This window comes from Calypte anna, chromosome Z (assembly GCF_003957555.1).
Source record: "Calypte anna isolate BGI_N300 chromosome Z, bCalAnn1_v1.p, whole genome shotgun sequence".
Taxonomy (NCBI): Eukaryota; Metazoa; Chordata; class Aves; order Apodiformes; family Trochilidae; genus Calypte; species Calypte anna.
Window position 1 is genome coordinate 15367465 of NC_044274.1, and position 14400 is coordinate 15381864.

Here is a 14400-nt window from a genome sequence, read left to right on the forward strand (position 1 = left end):
ACCACAGTAACAGTGGGTACATCAAGGTTTCAGAACAGCTACAGTAAACCAGCAGCAGTGCTTGAAGCACAGACAGAAAAAAAGATGCTACATCCCTTAACAAATGAGTCAGGACTCTGTTTTGATTTGGTTTTTTTGGTTGTATTTTTTTAAAACTTTTTTCTTTAGAAGAGACATCTTGAGGGCTGGGTGGCATGACTTTCACTCTTAAGGTCTGACCCACTCATGTGGGAAAACGGAGAAATCAACTAAGGAAGCAACACAGAGTTATAACAGGTATCAAAAGAAGTAAGGGCAGGACCAAGCAAGCAAAGGTTCTTAAGAAGGGCAGGTATGTATTAATGTATGCCCATTCTTCAGTCCTGAGCCTGACAAAACATAGAGTGCTGTATTTCACTTAAAAGATGAAGCACCACCTTCTTTACTCCCACATATGATAATAGTTCACTTTCATAGTACTTTTGATATTTTTAACTGCTGTTGCTTAGATGTAAAATTGTATCTTTCTATGGACTACACAGGAATAAATTATAATAAATACCCAATCAAAACATTAAGAGCCTTCTTCTAGAAATCAAACCATTTCTGGAAGCAAACTCAATCTTGCCTGTTAAGATTTTTCTTTGCCTGTTTAAGATTTTTTTTAGTTGTATTTGACCTGTTTTACAAGTCTTTTAAGATGTAATATAGACAAAACATGCCATCTCTAACTTGACATCTTTTCTATCTTAAGTGCTCCAGCAAAAGGCATATTTTTCTGGTGTTAATTACTTTGGTGGGACACAGGCAGGAACTGAATTAACACTGTATGACTTGAACATTGGAAAAGCTCTTTAGTCAATAAAATATTTAGTCAATAAAAATATTTAAGCTAACAAAATGCATCAGGTTCTGTGAGCTCACAGCATATTACTCCAGCAGACACTGAAGTATTAGGTCTTTGTAAGCAATCAAAAAAAGAGAAAGCTAGAAAAGCAATATAATGAAATACAGCACTTTTGAATCTACACCATAAAATATTTGATGATATACCGTGGAGTAGTAACAAGATTTCATTAAAAAGCAAAGGAAAAACTTTCCCCAGAATGCTGAAGCTACACAGGCCTTCTGAAATTTATGAATTGGGCAGTTTAAACTTGGACAAACAACTGCAGCCAAAGTCTCACTCCTCTGACCAAAGGTATGTGGTTTAATAATTTAATACCAAAGTTATGATGATTTAATTATACTTCTACAGTTTTATCTTTACAGAGTAAGTACTCCAATAGTAAGATGTAACAACCAAACCAAACCACCAATAGAGACCTACGGATATACAATACAGGTTTTGTATTAATAAAAAACAAAACAACTTGCTGCCTTTCAGCGTTCATCTCGGTTTGCTTATGGACAAGACCTGTTCCGCGGGGAGGCTAAAGAGCACAAAACAAGGAAGTGCCAAGGACTCTCCCCGAGGACCCTGACACAGAAGCCATAAACTTTTGTTATAAACAGAGCCTTCCTGGAGATCACGGGAAGCCGCTGACGCCTCGGCCCCGCGGCGATGGCACCAGAGGGGAAGGGAAGGGAGGAGAGGAAAGCGGACGGGACGGGACGGCTGGCGGGGGGACCGCTCGCTGCCCCGCCCTCTGCTCCCGCCGCCAGCTGCCGGACCCTGCGCTCAGAAGGCTCCTCAAAGCAGTGGGAAGGCGCTGCCCGCCAGCTCTGCGGCCCCGCTGCGCCTGCGCACCTCTCCCCGCCCCAACTGCAGGCACCAGCGCCCGCCCTCACGGCCGCTCCGAACCGCCGCTGCGCCGCGGGGAGCAGTGGCAGCCGGCGGCGGCGATGGCGGAAGCGGGAGATGCTAAGGCGAGGGGTCCGCTGTCCGCGCTGCGGCCGCGAATGGCGACGCTGGGCCGGCGGCTGGCAGCCCTCAAGGGAGCTGGCGGCGACGGTGAGAGGCCGCAGGAGGGAGGGGACAGGGCCGGGCCCTGTCGCGTTCCCGCGGGCCCGCTCCGCCCTCTGCTGCCGCCGCGCGGTGCCGCATCCCGCGGCTCCGGGGCGGGGCTGAGGATGCGGGTCCCGGGCCGCACCGGCGGGTCGGCTGCTGAGGGTTCGTTTCTCCCTTCTCTGTACAGACTCCCGCCCGCCCAGCAGCATTGCGGCTGGTGCCGGCCCAGGCCTGTGCTTGGGAGCTGCGTCTGGAGCAGGGCGTCTGCGGGCTATGACGTCTACCTGCGTTCTGGGTAGCTGGGCTTTCGGCATCTGACTTGTTTGCAAGTGGAGTGTGTGGAACTGGTTCTGAAACATCAGACTGTAACCGTGAATGCCGTCAATTAGGTTGTCAAAGATGTCTAAGAGGACAGTGAGCCGGGTTAAACGCTGTGATACTCAGCGGCCACAAGGATGGGTAAAAAAAAAAAAAAAAAAGTGAAAGAGGATAGTAAGAAAGATGTGCTGACTGCTTTCCGGTACTAAGGAAGCTTTGTGTTCTTTCTTTAGATACGTTCTTAGCAAGAGGCTCTGCTACCTTGGAGAAATTGAAGGATCTTTGTAATGAAGGGAAAGAACATCCTTCAACACTTTTGCAGCTTTATACACAGGTACATTTAAAAGCAGTAAGAACTTGCTGTAGAGGAAATGTGCTGTGCAGGACATGGGAGAGGGCTAGGTGTAGAAAAACGTGATAGTGGAAAGATGGTGGTATTTGTGGTGAACATTATTAAAGTTAAGGGCTGCTTCTCTCTGGGCTGGAAGACAACTTGAGAACGGGTACTAGTGCTGGTATTGTGAGGAAAGAAAGGTGTTTGAGTTTATATTTTCTGTCAAGAATATTAAAATACTTTTAACATACTGCTTCTGTAAACTAGATTTTGAAAGTTGCCTTAAAAGTGTAATTTTTTATAAACTGGAACAAGTTTGTATGTTAATGCACACCACTATCTGATTGTTTTGCTTGTAGCATTTTTGCATTGTGCATCTTCTTGTTTTTATAGGCTGTCTTAGACATTACATATTTTGAAGAAAACCAGCTTGTAGATGAATATTTTCCAGAAGAATCCTCCTTGCAAAAAGTTAAAGAACTTACTTGTGTTCTTTCAGAACCAGAGGACCTAGTGAGAGAATACAACATAAATGAAGAAGTGAGTATGAACATTATTCAGCCAGATAATTATTAATTCCATTATTTAAAAATAAAATGTCTGAAACAGGGCAGTAGTATTTGTGGTTTTGAAGGGCAGAATTTAAATATATTGAATTTTTTTTCATTTTTTTTTTTAAAATCTGTAAGTAATGATGTCTGAAAATATTTTTTCAAATAACTTGTTATGTACTCAGAATTTTTCTTGCTGGCATTTCATGATGCTGTCTGTCTTTGGCAGATTAAATCCAAAGGCTTGCACTTAACCAGGGCTGTTAAGTACAGTCTTTCAACTGGGAGATTTAATACTGTTTACATGTGTGAGTGTATAGGTGAATAGTTCAGATAGTTTACTTTTTAGTAAGCCCTGTTTGTTGGACTTTTTCAGCTCATCAACATCTTTGGTGCAGAGCTCCTAGAATGTCTTTATTGGAGAAAAGGAGCCCTGCTATACATGTATTGTCATACAGTAAAAGAAAGAAGTGAATGGCTACAAGAAAACATTGCCATATTTAAAAAGGTAAAGGAGATATTTAAAAGTTCTACATGCATGTAAATTGGTATTTAAAGCTATGACTGATCTCTTTTAAAATGCAGCTTTATTTAATTTTTTTTTCTGTTTTAAGTAGGGCTTTGGGAAATTACTAGCCAGAAGTATTTCTGTGTATCATTAAATTAATCAGAACTTTACTAAAAAGTCTTTTTTTTCTCTGTGCATAGTGTCTTAATGATGGAGTTCATTACCTGATGAAGATGCTGAGCTTTAGATGCTCTCTTGTGTTAAATGAAGATACCTCACTGCAAGATAAAGACACAGCTAAATTGCTCAGTGAAGGTAAAAAAAACCCCAGATCTACTCTAAAACCCCACAGTCCCCTGCTCTTTTTAGGTGTTCCACTATATGAAATGCTTTATTGTGTATTTTTGCTGTTTGACTTAGTTTGTATTAAAAACCTGTCACTTTTTAAAACAAAATAACAGGTGGGAGATAGGTAAGTAGGCAGCAATGCTCTCCCCCACTGCCTCCTCTTTTGACTCCTGGATTTTGAGAGGTTGTAATGTTCATTTTCTCTGTGTTTTTGAGTGCACTGAAGGGAAGTGAACTGAAGCAGTGGGTGTTTGCTCATCCTATGCATTTTGCTGCCATACAGTTGATAACTGACAAATGTAGAAATCGTGCATAAAACAGGTGCTAGATGTTTCCATGCTGGTCTTGATGTTTAGATGTAGCTGGAGAACACAGGTATCAACACAGAATTTCAGACTTCACACAGGTAGAAATTACACAGTTGGTTAGATGTGGGAAGTTTGTCTCCACTTCATGTTTATCTAACATTCATTATTACAGTGTATTTACAAGAGGATCTGAGGCTGCATCAGTGTGATGCAGGTAGGGTGATGAAGCAGGAGGAAATTGTGCTGAGAATATGACATCTGTATTCTACACACTGAAAACTAGCTCAGTTCTGGCAGTGGAGGAATGGAGCAACTTCTTGCCCAATTTTATCTGGAAGTGGAATTGATCCAGTTCAGCTCCACAATGAAAAGCCAAGTGCAGTAACTGATCTGTGGATTTATTTAGCTGGATTTCACTCACTGTGGGCACATATTTGTCCTTCTGTTCAAGCACTAAAACTGCGGTTGGTTAACTTGAGTTAAGGTGGTGCTCAAACACAATGTTATAGGCTTACATTGTGGGAGGCACAAAAGTATTCCCAAATAGATACACATAATCATATTTGAGCTTGATGGATAATACTGAAATTCTCTTAAAAAGGCAGCTTATTACTTGATTATCAGAACAGTATTTGTATGACAATCTTCAAGCTTACAGCATCATGGAGGGGCAAAACGGATAAAGTAATGAGCAAGGCTTTGATCCAGGTTCTCAGCAGGGTCACTTTAATTTTTTTTTTTTCTGTATGCCTCGTTAATAAGCTTGTTCTGCCTTTTTGTTGGTGGTTGGTTTTGGTTTTTTTTGCCTAGTGTTACTGCCAAAAAAAAATGAGCTTAACAAGGCGTGTATTTGCTTAGAACAGAACAGCAGTGTTGATGTGAATTATTTTTGCAGGTGTGTTTAGTGACACTCACTTACTGGCCATGATGTACAGTGGAGAAATGTGCTACTGGGGACTGCAACACTGCGGAGAAGAGAATCGAGAAAGCCGTGGAACAGTAGATCCTGTTTCTAATGTTGGCCTGGGCTGCAGATCACAGAGTATGTCACTTGATTTCCGAGAAACAGGCAAAGCTACATTAACAAAGTATGTGACTATATGTGAGGGACCTTTAAAAGACCAAGGGTGGAACACAGCGACTGCAAAACAAATCTTGTGTTACTTTATGAAAACCCACAACTGAAGTAACTCTACTGTGGCTGTGCTGCAAGAAACTTTATGTCCTAAGAGCACACTTTGGGAGGCGTTCTCTGCTTCAGTGTCCGACCATTCTTCTCATCAAAATGTGTGCTTTTGTTGCATTAAAAAAAAACACAAACCGAAACAAAACATGGATTCAAAGAACTCCTGGAACCACAGGTCCAAAGTCTGATGAAGTAATTTTTAAAAAGGAATAATAATAAAATAGAGATAGTAATAAATGACGGTTTCATAAACACGCAGGCACAAGGATGACGGCTTTTCCTCCACGCTGGCAGAGCCAGCTTTTCCTCCGCCCCCCCCTCGCCTCTTCCCCCGGCGCCGGCGCGCTGGGTCCGGGAACCGGCAGTGAGGATGGCGGACGGCGGAGCGGAGGAGCGGGGCGGGTTGGAAGCAGTCTCACGGGGTGGGCTCCGCGTCCTCCGGGAGCGCTGGAGGCGGGGGATCCGCGAATGCGGCATCGCCGCGTTCGCGGATCCCCCGCCTCCAGCGCTCCCGGAGGACGCAGAGGAGGTGTGCGCCCTGCAGGCTCTGCCGGTGAGCGGGGTCCGGTGGAGGATGAGGGGTGTGTGTGTGTGTGTATGAGCTCCTACCTCTACTTGCATCTTCAAAAACACTGCTCTCGACTGTTTCCAGATTGACGTGAAGCTGAACATCATGTCCTTCCTCTCCCCGCAAGATTTGTGCCGCCTGGGGAGCACGAGTTGTTACTGGAGGGCGGCTGTGCAGGACCCGTTGCTGTGGAGGTATTTACTCCTAAGGGATCTCCCCTTTTGGACGTCCGTTGATTGGAAGACGCTCCCAGATGTGGAAATTTTTAATAAAGCCTTTTCAGAGGTCAGCGATAACGTGCTCTACGATTACATGGCAGTGTAAGTATTTTCATACTCTTCTGCACAACTTGCAGTCCCTCTATGGCAGTGATATTCAACCCCCAGCCAAGCTGCATATTCACAGCAGTGAAGCTGTGCTGTAAATCACTGCTTAACTTTTTATGTGCCTCTAATACATTGTTTGTTTTGGAAATGCAATTTCCTGTTCTTTGATAGTTTGGTTGGCTATTTCTGTTTGGAATTCAACAAGAATGTAAAATGTATACAAAGTCAAAGGTAGTATTACTAAAATTAAAGCATTTTGTAAACTGCACATCTCCTGTGGCTCACACATATAGTAACCTCAGAAGCTGTTCATACTTTTTCCTGATTTTGATAAAAAATGTGTTCTTTGCTCTCAGTACATGATTTCTTTATTAGAAGTACTAAGAAGTCTTTTAAACTACAGCAAGTGTGATGAATCTTTTTTTTTTTTTCTCACCTGGGATATCTAAGGGGGAAAATAGTTTTGGTTGAGGTTTTTGGGTTTTTTTCAGTTTTTGGTTTTTTTCTTTTTATGAGTGGGGAATAAAAAGTAGTATTGCTTTGGATCTTAAGACTGGTTTCAGATAGTGTAGTTGAAAAGCACAACAACACTCATGTTTGGATGACTGAGAAGAACTCTTAAGCAGATTATTCTGTGGGGTTTTTTTGAACTTCATTCAGCTCCCTCAATTGCAGTTAATTTTTACAAAGGTGATTTCATTAAAACTGTAGATTCATGCAACAGTTCCAACTTGCACTAACTTCTGCAATCTTTGTGCCTTTCATTCCCACTTTACAGATAAGAGAAACACATGAAATTTGAAGTGCAAAATGCTGATTTTGAACACTGGATTTAAATCTCGATAGGGCTGAGTACTTAAGAGCACCACCCATTTGCAACCAGCTGTCACTGATTTCCATTGGGTCCGTGAACACTTAATGGTTTTGTTGATTACAAATGAAGTGTTTCAGTTTGGGTGTCCAGGAGCCCACATTTAATGTTACATTGAAGTGATTTGTCCACCAGCAGCCTACCATGACCATAGAAGCAAAGACTGTAGCACCTTCTTTAGGATGTCTAACTTCTGTGTCTTCTTTCTCTTTGTTGCTAAAGTCTTTTCATGCCTTCTAGCTTCTGCATCAAAAAAGCATGCAGCTTGCAGGCAACACCCATCTCCTTTCACAATATGCATTCTCTTGTGCCTGAAGAGAAGTGGTCCTTTTCAGAGACAGTTACATATTTCATAGTTATTAAAGATAATAGCAGTCTAATTAGGGTTTCAATGCACTCACAAGGCTAACATTTTTCATACTACATGTGACTCATCAGCTTTCACATGCTTTTACTGATACTAATTATTTAGCAAGGATGGAAGAATTTGTAATATTATTATAATTTTTAAAGTAGACTAAAAGATCCAGAAATAGATGTGCAAGTTTCAAAGAGTCAGTCTTTGGACTTTGAAAGGACTGGTGTCTTCACCAGAGCTTGGCATTGTCAGTTTGAAACTTCATCAGTTTTGACCTATGCATGATTTGTACCTGGTAACAAAAGCATGGTGAGTATGGGATTTAGATCAATGTATGTTGTTTGATTAAAACCTCTTTTGAATTTTGTGTTTAATTTGTGGTTGCATCTATTTTACACAGATACAGGAAAAGCTGTCCCCAGAGCAGAAGAAGTTTGAAATTGAACCGTCCCCGGTATGGGTCTGTGACTTCATTTTTCCAGTCGCTGGTCACTCGGGCAGAACCTCGCTTTGCTATGTTTGGACCAGGGCTGGAAGAGCTGGATGACTCTTTAGTGCAAAAGATGATGACGTGCCAAGAAATTCTGCAAATAGCTGGCCTACCTCAAAGACAAATTGATGGTAATGCTTGTTTCATTTTTTATCTTTTTTATTTTTCAAGCAGATAAAACAGAAAAAACATTTGGAGGTAAATGGAGAAAAAGCAGGCTTTTTTCTCCCTCTGAAACTAAATAACATAATGGTAAAAAAATATTATTTTCTCTCTCTGTATTTATTCACAAAGATAAATGCAATTAACATTTTGAATAAAATTATAGCTGCTGAGAGTTTATGATTAAATTTGCACTGTGTCAGAGGGATCATTTTGTTCCTTGTGCTTCTATTTTGATCCTAAAACCTATGTCCCAACTGCTGAGCTAATGGTTAAACTCAGAGAGAACTTCCTTTAGAGACTGCTTGCAGTAAGCAGCTAAAACATTGCTTTAGGCTTTTATACAGGAAATCAAGACTGATCCTTTATATGGTTCAGTCTTGTGGTGCCAAATGGTGTAAATTTCACTTAGAAGAGGGATAGGAGCAGGAAAAGGTTGGGTTTTTTCCCATGTTTAAAAACACAGTTTTGAACATCTGAATTTCACTCCAGTCAAAACTATAGACAAAATTTTTTTACTTTTGAACCAATATTTATTTCAGCACAGCAGGATTAAAATAATTAAATTATATTTATAGAAAGTGTGAATACATTATTTCTTAGTGTTGTTACCGTTTTTCTCTCATGACTTCTTCAGTGCAGCTTGTTTCTAGGTTCTAAGACTAAGGTTTCTAGGTTCAAGTCTAATTATGAAAAACATGGAAGTATGGTATTCTTTTCTCTTTATATTGATTTGACTTGAATTAAATTGTCTGATCAATTAGAGCATTTATAAAATTTCATTGTAATGAAACTTCATGCTACCCGTCACAGAAACACCTGGACTTGGATATAAATATTTCGTAGCACCACTGGAATTTTCAGCCTACCATCTAGGTGTATTCAGTAACCTAATAGTTGTAATCTCATATTTTCATTTTTCCACTGTAGGAATTGGATCAGGAGTCAACTTTCAGTTTAATAACAACCAAAAATTCAATATTCTGACGTTGTATTCAACCACCAGGTAAGACATGTTCTCCACAAAAAAAACAAAATGAAAAAACAAAAGGAAAAAAACCCCCAACATTTTCTCATTTATTTCATACTTCTCATGTTTTTGTCATGTGCTTTCTAAGCATGCATTCATATGCATGGATGTATATCCCTTATAAACTGAAACCTCAGTAAATGTCTTCACTTTTTTTTTCTTTCTCCAACCACTAAATTTTGCAGACCTTATACATAGCGAATGTATATGACAAATATATAACAGGTGCTTCTGGCCCTCTTAATACCATAGTTTATTTGCTTTTGAAATACTGTAAATACATACTGGGGTGTATTTTTATATCCATCTTGCAGACTGTATATGTACACTAGGAAGGAAGCAGGGGTGGGAAGAAGCCAAACTATTGCTGGCTCAGGCTGTTTTCCCACCCTTTTTTCTGTGCTCAAAACCTCAAAATTAAGTTTTTGCGTTCTCTGTTAAGCTGACTTCTGAAATACTGACATATCTTTCAGCGAGGAAAGGAGGAGAGCAAGAGAAGAGCAAGCTGTTACTGTGAATAAGATGTTCTATCAAGAGAACAGCATAGCAGGGAACCAGCAAGCTGTGCACTATGGTGTAATCACTCAAGTGAAAAAGGTGTGCGAAGTAGTTGATGGATTCATTTATGTTGCTAATGCAGAAGCTCATAAAAGTAAGGGCACTTAATTTATATTTTTGTATGCTTATATTCTATTATATATGTTTAATTTATATATTATTTATTTACATTTTAAAATTATTGGAATGTTATAAAATATTGCAGATAATATGCATTACATCAAAATTCATGTTCTTATTCTTTGAAAATCTGCTTCACTAGTGCTATTTCTTCATGCCTTATCCAGTCAAAGAGATCCCCTATTGTAAACACTCTTCCTCATCTCCCCATGATGGGTTATGGCCTCTCCTATTGTTTATGGCAGATATTGATATGGTTGGTGGCTAAGTTACTTGTGGGAAGTGATCTGGATTAAAGAAAAACAAAACTAAACAAACCCCTGGGCATGGATAGGAAAAGAAGCCTGAAGTGCATTGGTGAAATAGAACCTTTGCCAGGAAAACTTCAGGAAAACATGCAATCAGTCCAAATCAGGATGTCCTGTAAGAGGAGAATCAAATACTTATTATGGTAATTAACTTTACATTCACCAACTTTAAGTGGAAGGCAAAGACTACCTCAGAAAAGAAGAGATTAAAAAAAAATGTGAAGAGATATACTGAGAAAAGCATGGTCAGTAGGGAAGGTCTGCTGACTGTGCCATGAATATTTCTTGGTGTTTTGTTGCAATTTTGATCATGGTGAAGAACCTGGAAAATGCTTTTATATTAAGAACTGGACTAGCCTCTGTGTAGAATCTATGGAGATCTCTAAATAACATCCAAGTGTGACATGGGCATGAACATCTGTATGATGTGAATGCAAATGATCCAGCATTGTGATAAGCAGAGCTGGATAGTTTGGCCATGTCCCTTCCAGCCCTCTCTTTCCTCATCTCTGAAATCTCAAATATTTGAAAAATCAAAAAAAAAAAGAGAAAAATCCTTAGGATTTGAATACATTTACTACTCATATATTAAAAATTGTTTCTTAGAGCATGATCGTCGAGAGGAACTGGCTCGTATATTGGCAATGATTGACCCAGCCCTGGGGCCTCCAAACAGACCTTTGCTGGTTTTGTCTTGTGTCTCTCGCATTGGTGTGAAACGAATTCCATGTGTTTACATGGCACATCAGATGCAACTAAGTCTGCTGCGTCAGCCCTGGATGGTACTTGTTTTTAAACCTTTATTTTCTGTTTCTCTGTGGCTTAAATTTAATTCAGGCTTATGGAAGTTCCTGAACTGTAGCTGCCTAAGATAGTGTGCAGTTTTCAGTGCCTAGTTTATGAGTTTCCCACTTAAGTGAAGAATTTCGTTCTCCAGTTCTCTCAGGTGAAGTAGTAGCTCATCTGAACATAGGGAAGCTAGATGGCCTTCCCAGGAATGCATGAGAAACTTCAAATGGGGCCAGCATGTAAGGAAGGATGAAATGTTGGTCTTTAAGTCAGTAAAAAAGCCTCATATAAATTTCCTGAATAACATACGAAGGCCTTGAACACTAACTAGATTTTTCTGATATTTTCAGGAGACTTAATTGTCACACTTGAGGTGACGCATTGAACTTTTGACAGATCAGCTTTTTGCCTTGCACATGACAAGCTGAATCTGTTCTTACATGCTTGCTAAGCCCTTTATATATCATTATGGCTTAGCTACACATAATTTATTTTTGGTGTTGTGTAGCTAAGGAATAATACTAACCATCAGAAGAAACAAAATCTTGATTTTAATTCCTTTGTTTTTATAAGGAAAATGTTTACAGGCTTTTAAAAAAAGATACCATTTATGTATCGATTTCAGCATCTGGGAATTAGTAATATACATTGCTACAGCTAGCAGCATATTTGCTTCTAAGGTTTATGAGAAAAATTTTCAAGTAGATTCTCATCAGTAGGGTAAGTAAAGTGTTCCAGGGGAGCTAATGGAACAATTGAGATAAAAATTTACTTTACTACCAAGAATTAAAGGCTTTCCTAATGGGTCTTATAATTCATTTTGTGGAGAATAGGGTTTTCTTTTTGTACCTTAGTTGCAAGAAACCATTTTTTTATCTAAGAGACCTTTAAACCAGTGATAAAAATTTTTATTTGATATGATATTTCTGACTTTAGCATCATTCTTCCCTGTCTGTCCTTAAAATGTTCTTAGATCCTGTTATCTCTAATATATTAAGCTTTTTTGTTTTACAGGTTCAGGACACTATAGCTGCAACTTTATCTGGATTGCTAAGTGGAATTGAGTGGCTCCTGGAAGAAGCAAATTGTAAAAATACATAGTAATGGAACTGTGCATTGTCTTACAGTATGGAGATTTTGGTATTTTGCAGTTAAGATGAAGTGAGTCCTGACAGGGTAGAGTCAGAAGGGGGATTTAAAAGGCAACCTGCATATATTTCACTGCATGTACTTTTATAATTCATATTCTTCCGCCTATAGTCCTGATTTAGAAGTGTTCAAGTAGGATTGCCTGGATTCCAGCAGCTGATGGAGAAGTGATCTGCGAGGACAATTTGGGTGTTCTCCTTTTTTTTTTTTTCTGCAAATATAGTACACTTTCAGTACATACGTTTAGGGGAGATATTGACATTTACAATTCCCAAGCAAAGAAAATGTTCTGTATGTTGTAGGTCCACAGAAAGATGGTGTATCTTTGAAAAGTGTAAATTCTCTTGTATTCTTTCCAGAAAAAAGAAATAGTACCTGCAAGAGAAATTTCATCCCAGAGCAAAATTCTTAGACACAAACAATTTGTACTATGTATGAACTGGATGTTTAGTGTTTGTGGTCTTATTTGCTAACCAGTCACAACAAACACAGGCATTTTTGCTTTCTGTTGTATTGAATTTATTATCTTGAACTGGACACACCTCTGATATCATGAATAAATGTTAAGTAGAATCTTAGGACTTCAGGACATTTTTGAAATACATAGGACCTACGTATTTCATAATACACTTGCCACTGCAGATGTAAAATGTACTTGGCTTGAAATTTTCTGCACAGTTGCAAATTCCTAAAAATAAAACAACATTTTAGGGCATTTTCCATATTGATATCACTCGAGATTGTCCTGTTCTTCCACCTTCTTAATGTTTTTTTAGTTATTGGAAACTGTTGTTGTTGGGAAGTTCAGATGAGTCCCTTGGATTCATTGTCTGTGCATGTATTCGTTTTGATTTGTGTTTTTTTGGTTTTTCCTCTTCAGTAGTCTCATGATTTTTTCTTGGTACCCAGATAAATGGGTACATGTTGTACATTCAGCTGTAACTTCTGATGCTCCACTCTGCTATGTCATATACATTCCGCTTGAGAAGTTTTTTATTTTTTATTAACTAGGACAGACAAAGTAAGTGTAGTGTTTTACTGTGTTTTTTTCAACTTTATGCAGAATTAACTCAGCTTTCCAGAATTTTTCTGTATTTTCTAATCAGAATAATTTCATGGGAAATCCACAGGAAGCTTAGCAATGATGATTCTGTGTTTTGTCCTCCTTTTAATAGGGTATGTGTGTTTTCCCCTTCAAAGCACAGAAGATATATGAATAGAAAAGAAAAAATAGAAAGAAAATTCTCTGTTTTGTGACTGTGTTAGTTTCCTGGTTGTAATAACAATTCTGTAATGATCTATCTGTAGGAGGTTGAATGCAACAACCTGTTGCTATGTTAGTACAAATTTCTTTTATCCAAGATCCCTATTCTGTTCTACCAAAGCTGGTAGTGAGGTGTCTTGTGTGACTGAATGCTTTGTGAATCAGTACAGGTAAGGAAGCTCTGTATGTGTGCTGTGTAAAGCAACAGCTTAGATGTGCAGAAGTAGGCTATGGAAGAAGTAATCAGCCTGTAGGCAATTCATATGGCAGATAGTTTCAGAGATGCACTGAGAATTTTGTTGAGCGCTATGTTTTAGATTTCATCAAGAACTCTTCTATTTAAATTCCTGAGTCTTCTGAGTTCAGGAGAGTAATAAGTCAGTTAAGCCTGAGACTTAAAATTGTTATAAATTCAATATTAGTTGGATATGGAATATTAGAATGTCACTAAAATATATTTAAAAGCTTTATAATATTAAAAAAGCCCCATTGTTTAAGTCTGTTTGGTTTGGTATTTATCACAGTAAACGTAGCTGTGATGGGATTGTGAGAATAAAACCATGATGATCTGAATCCCAGAAATCATGCTCTTCCAGGGATGAAGAATTCTAACAGTTCTGGAAAGAAAATCACTTTCCTGTCCACTGAGACAGGTTCGTTCTCTAAGCAGTGGTCACAAAATAAAAGTGAAAGGTAAAAATGTAAATACATGTAATTTTTAAGAAAACTCAATTTTTGAGCCTTCCCCTGAGCGTCTTTCCCAAAGAGAAAGTGGCTGTGGGGATGCTAATTTTCAGGTCTTTGCAACAAAAATAAGGAGGGGTGGGGGAAGTGTTGATCTGCCAGAGGGTAGGGGGGCACTCCAGAGAGACCTCGGCAGGATGGGTCAGCTCGTGACAGGATGAGAGGGCATGGCCTGAAGCT

At 39.3% G+C, this 14400-nt stretch overlaps 2 protein-coding genes across 6 annotated transcripts; both read left to right on the forward strand.

Annotated features, from left to right (window-relative positions):
- The first annotated feature begins 1762 nt into the window (after positions 1-1762).
- CZH5orf51 (chromosome Z C5orf51 homolog) lies at positions 1763-5732 on the forward strand. Of its 3 annotated transcripts, none has more exons than XM_030467212.1 (6): positions 1763-1933; positions 2482-2582; positions 2976-3122; positions 3510-3641; positions 3842-3956; positions 5193-5732. In XM_030467212.1, exons 1-6 carry the CDS (start codon positions 1825-1827, stop codon positions 5480-5482), a joined length of 894 nt encoding a protein of 297 aa, XP_030323072.1. In that variant the 5' UTR covers positions 1763-1824; the 3' UTR covers positions 5483-5732. The 3 variants fall into 3 exon arrangements, with proteins under 3 accessions (XP_030323072.1, XP_030323073.1, XP_030323074.1); XM_030467213.1 differs by lacking the exon at positions 1763-1933 and adding an exon at positions 2079-2225; XM_030467214.1 differs by lacking the exon at positions 1763-1933 and adding an exon at positions 2247-2389.
- FBXO4 (F-box protein 4) lies at positions 5255-12382 on the forward strand. 3 transcript variants are annotated; one of them, XM_030467209.1, is made up of 7 exons: positions 5255-5339; positions 6136-6371; positions 8007-8227; positions 9189-9264; positions 9762-9940; positions 10881-11056; positions 12078-12382. In XM_030467209.1, exons 1-7 carry the CDS (start codon positions 5313-5315, stop codon positions 12162-12164), a joined length of 1002 nt encoding a protein of 333 aa, XP_030323069.1. In that variant the 5' UTR covers positions 5255-5312; the 3' UTR covers positions 12165-12382. The 3 variants fall into 3 exon arrangements, with proteins under 3 accessions (XP_030323069.1, XP_008491716.2, XP_030323070.1); XM_008493494.2 differs by lacking the exon at positions 5255-5339 and adding an exon at positions 5800-6036; XM_030467210.1 differs by lacking the exon at positions 5255-5339 and adding an exon at positions 5838-5905.
- Positions 12383-14400: the final 2018 nt, after the last annotated feature.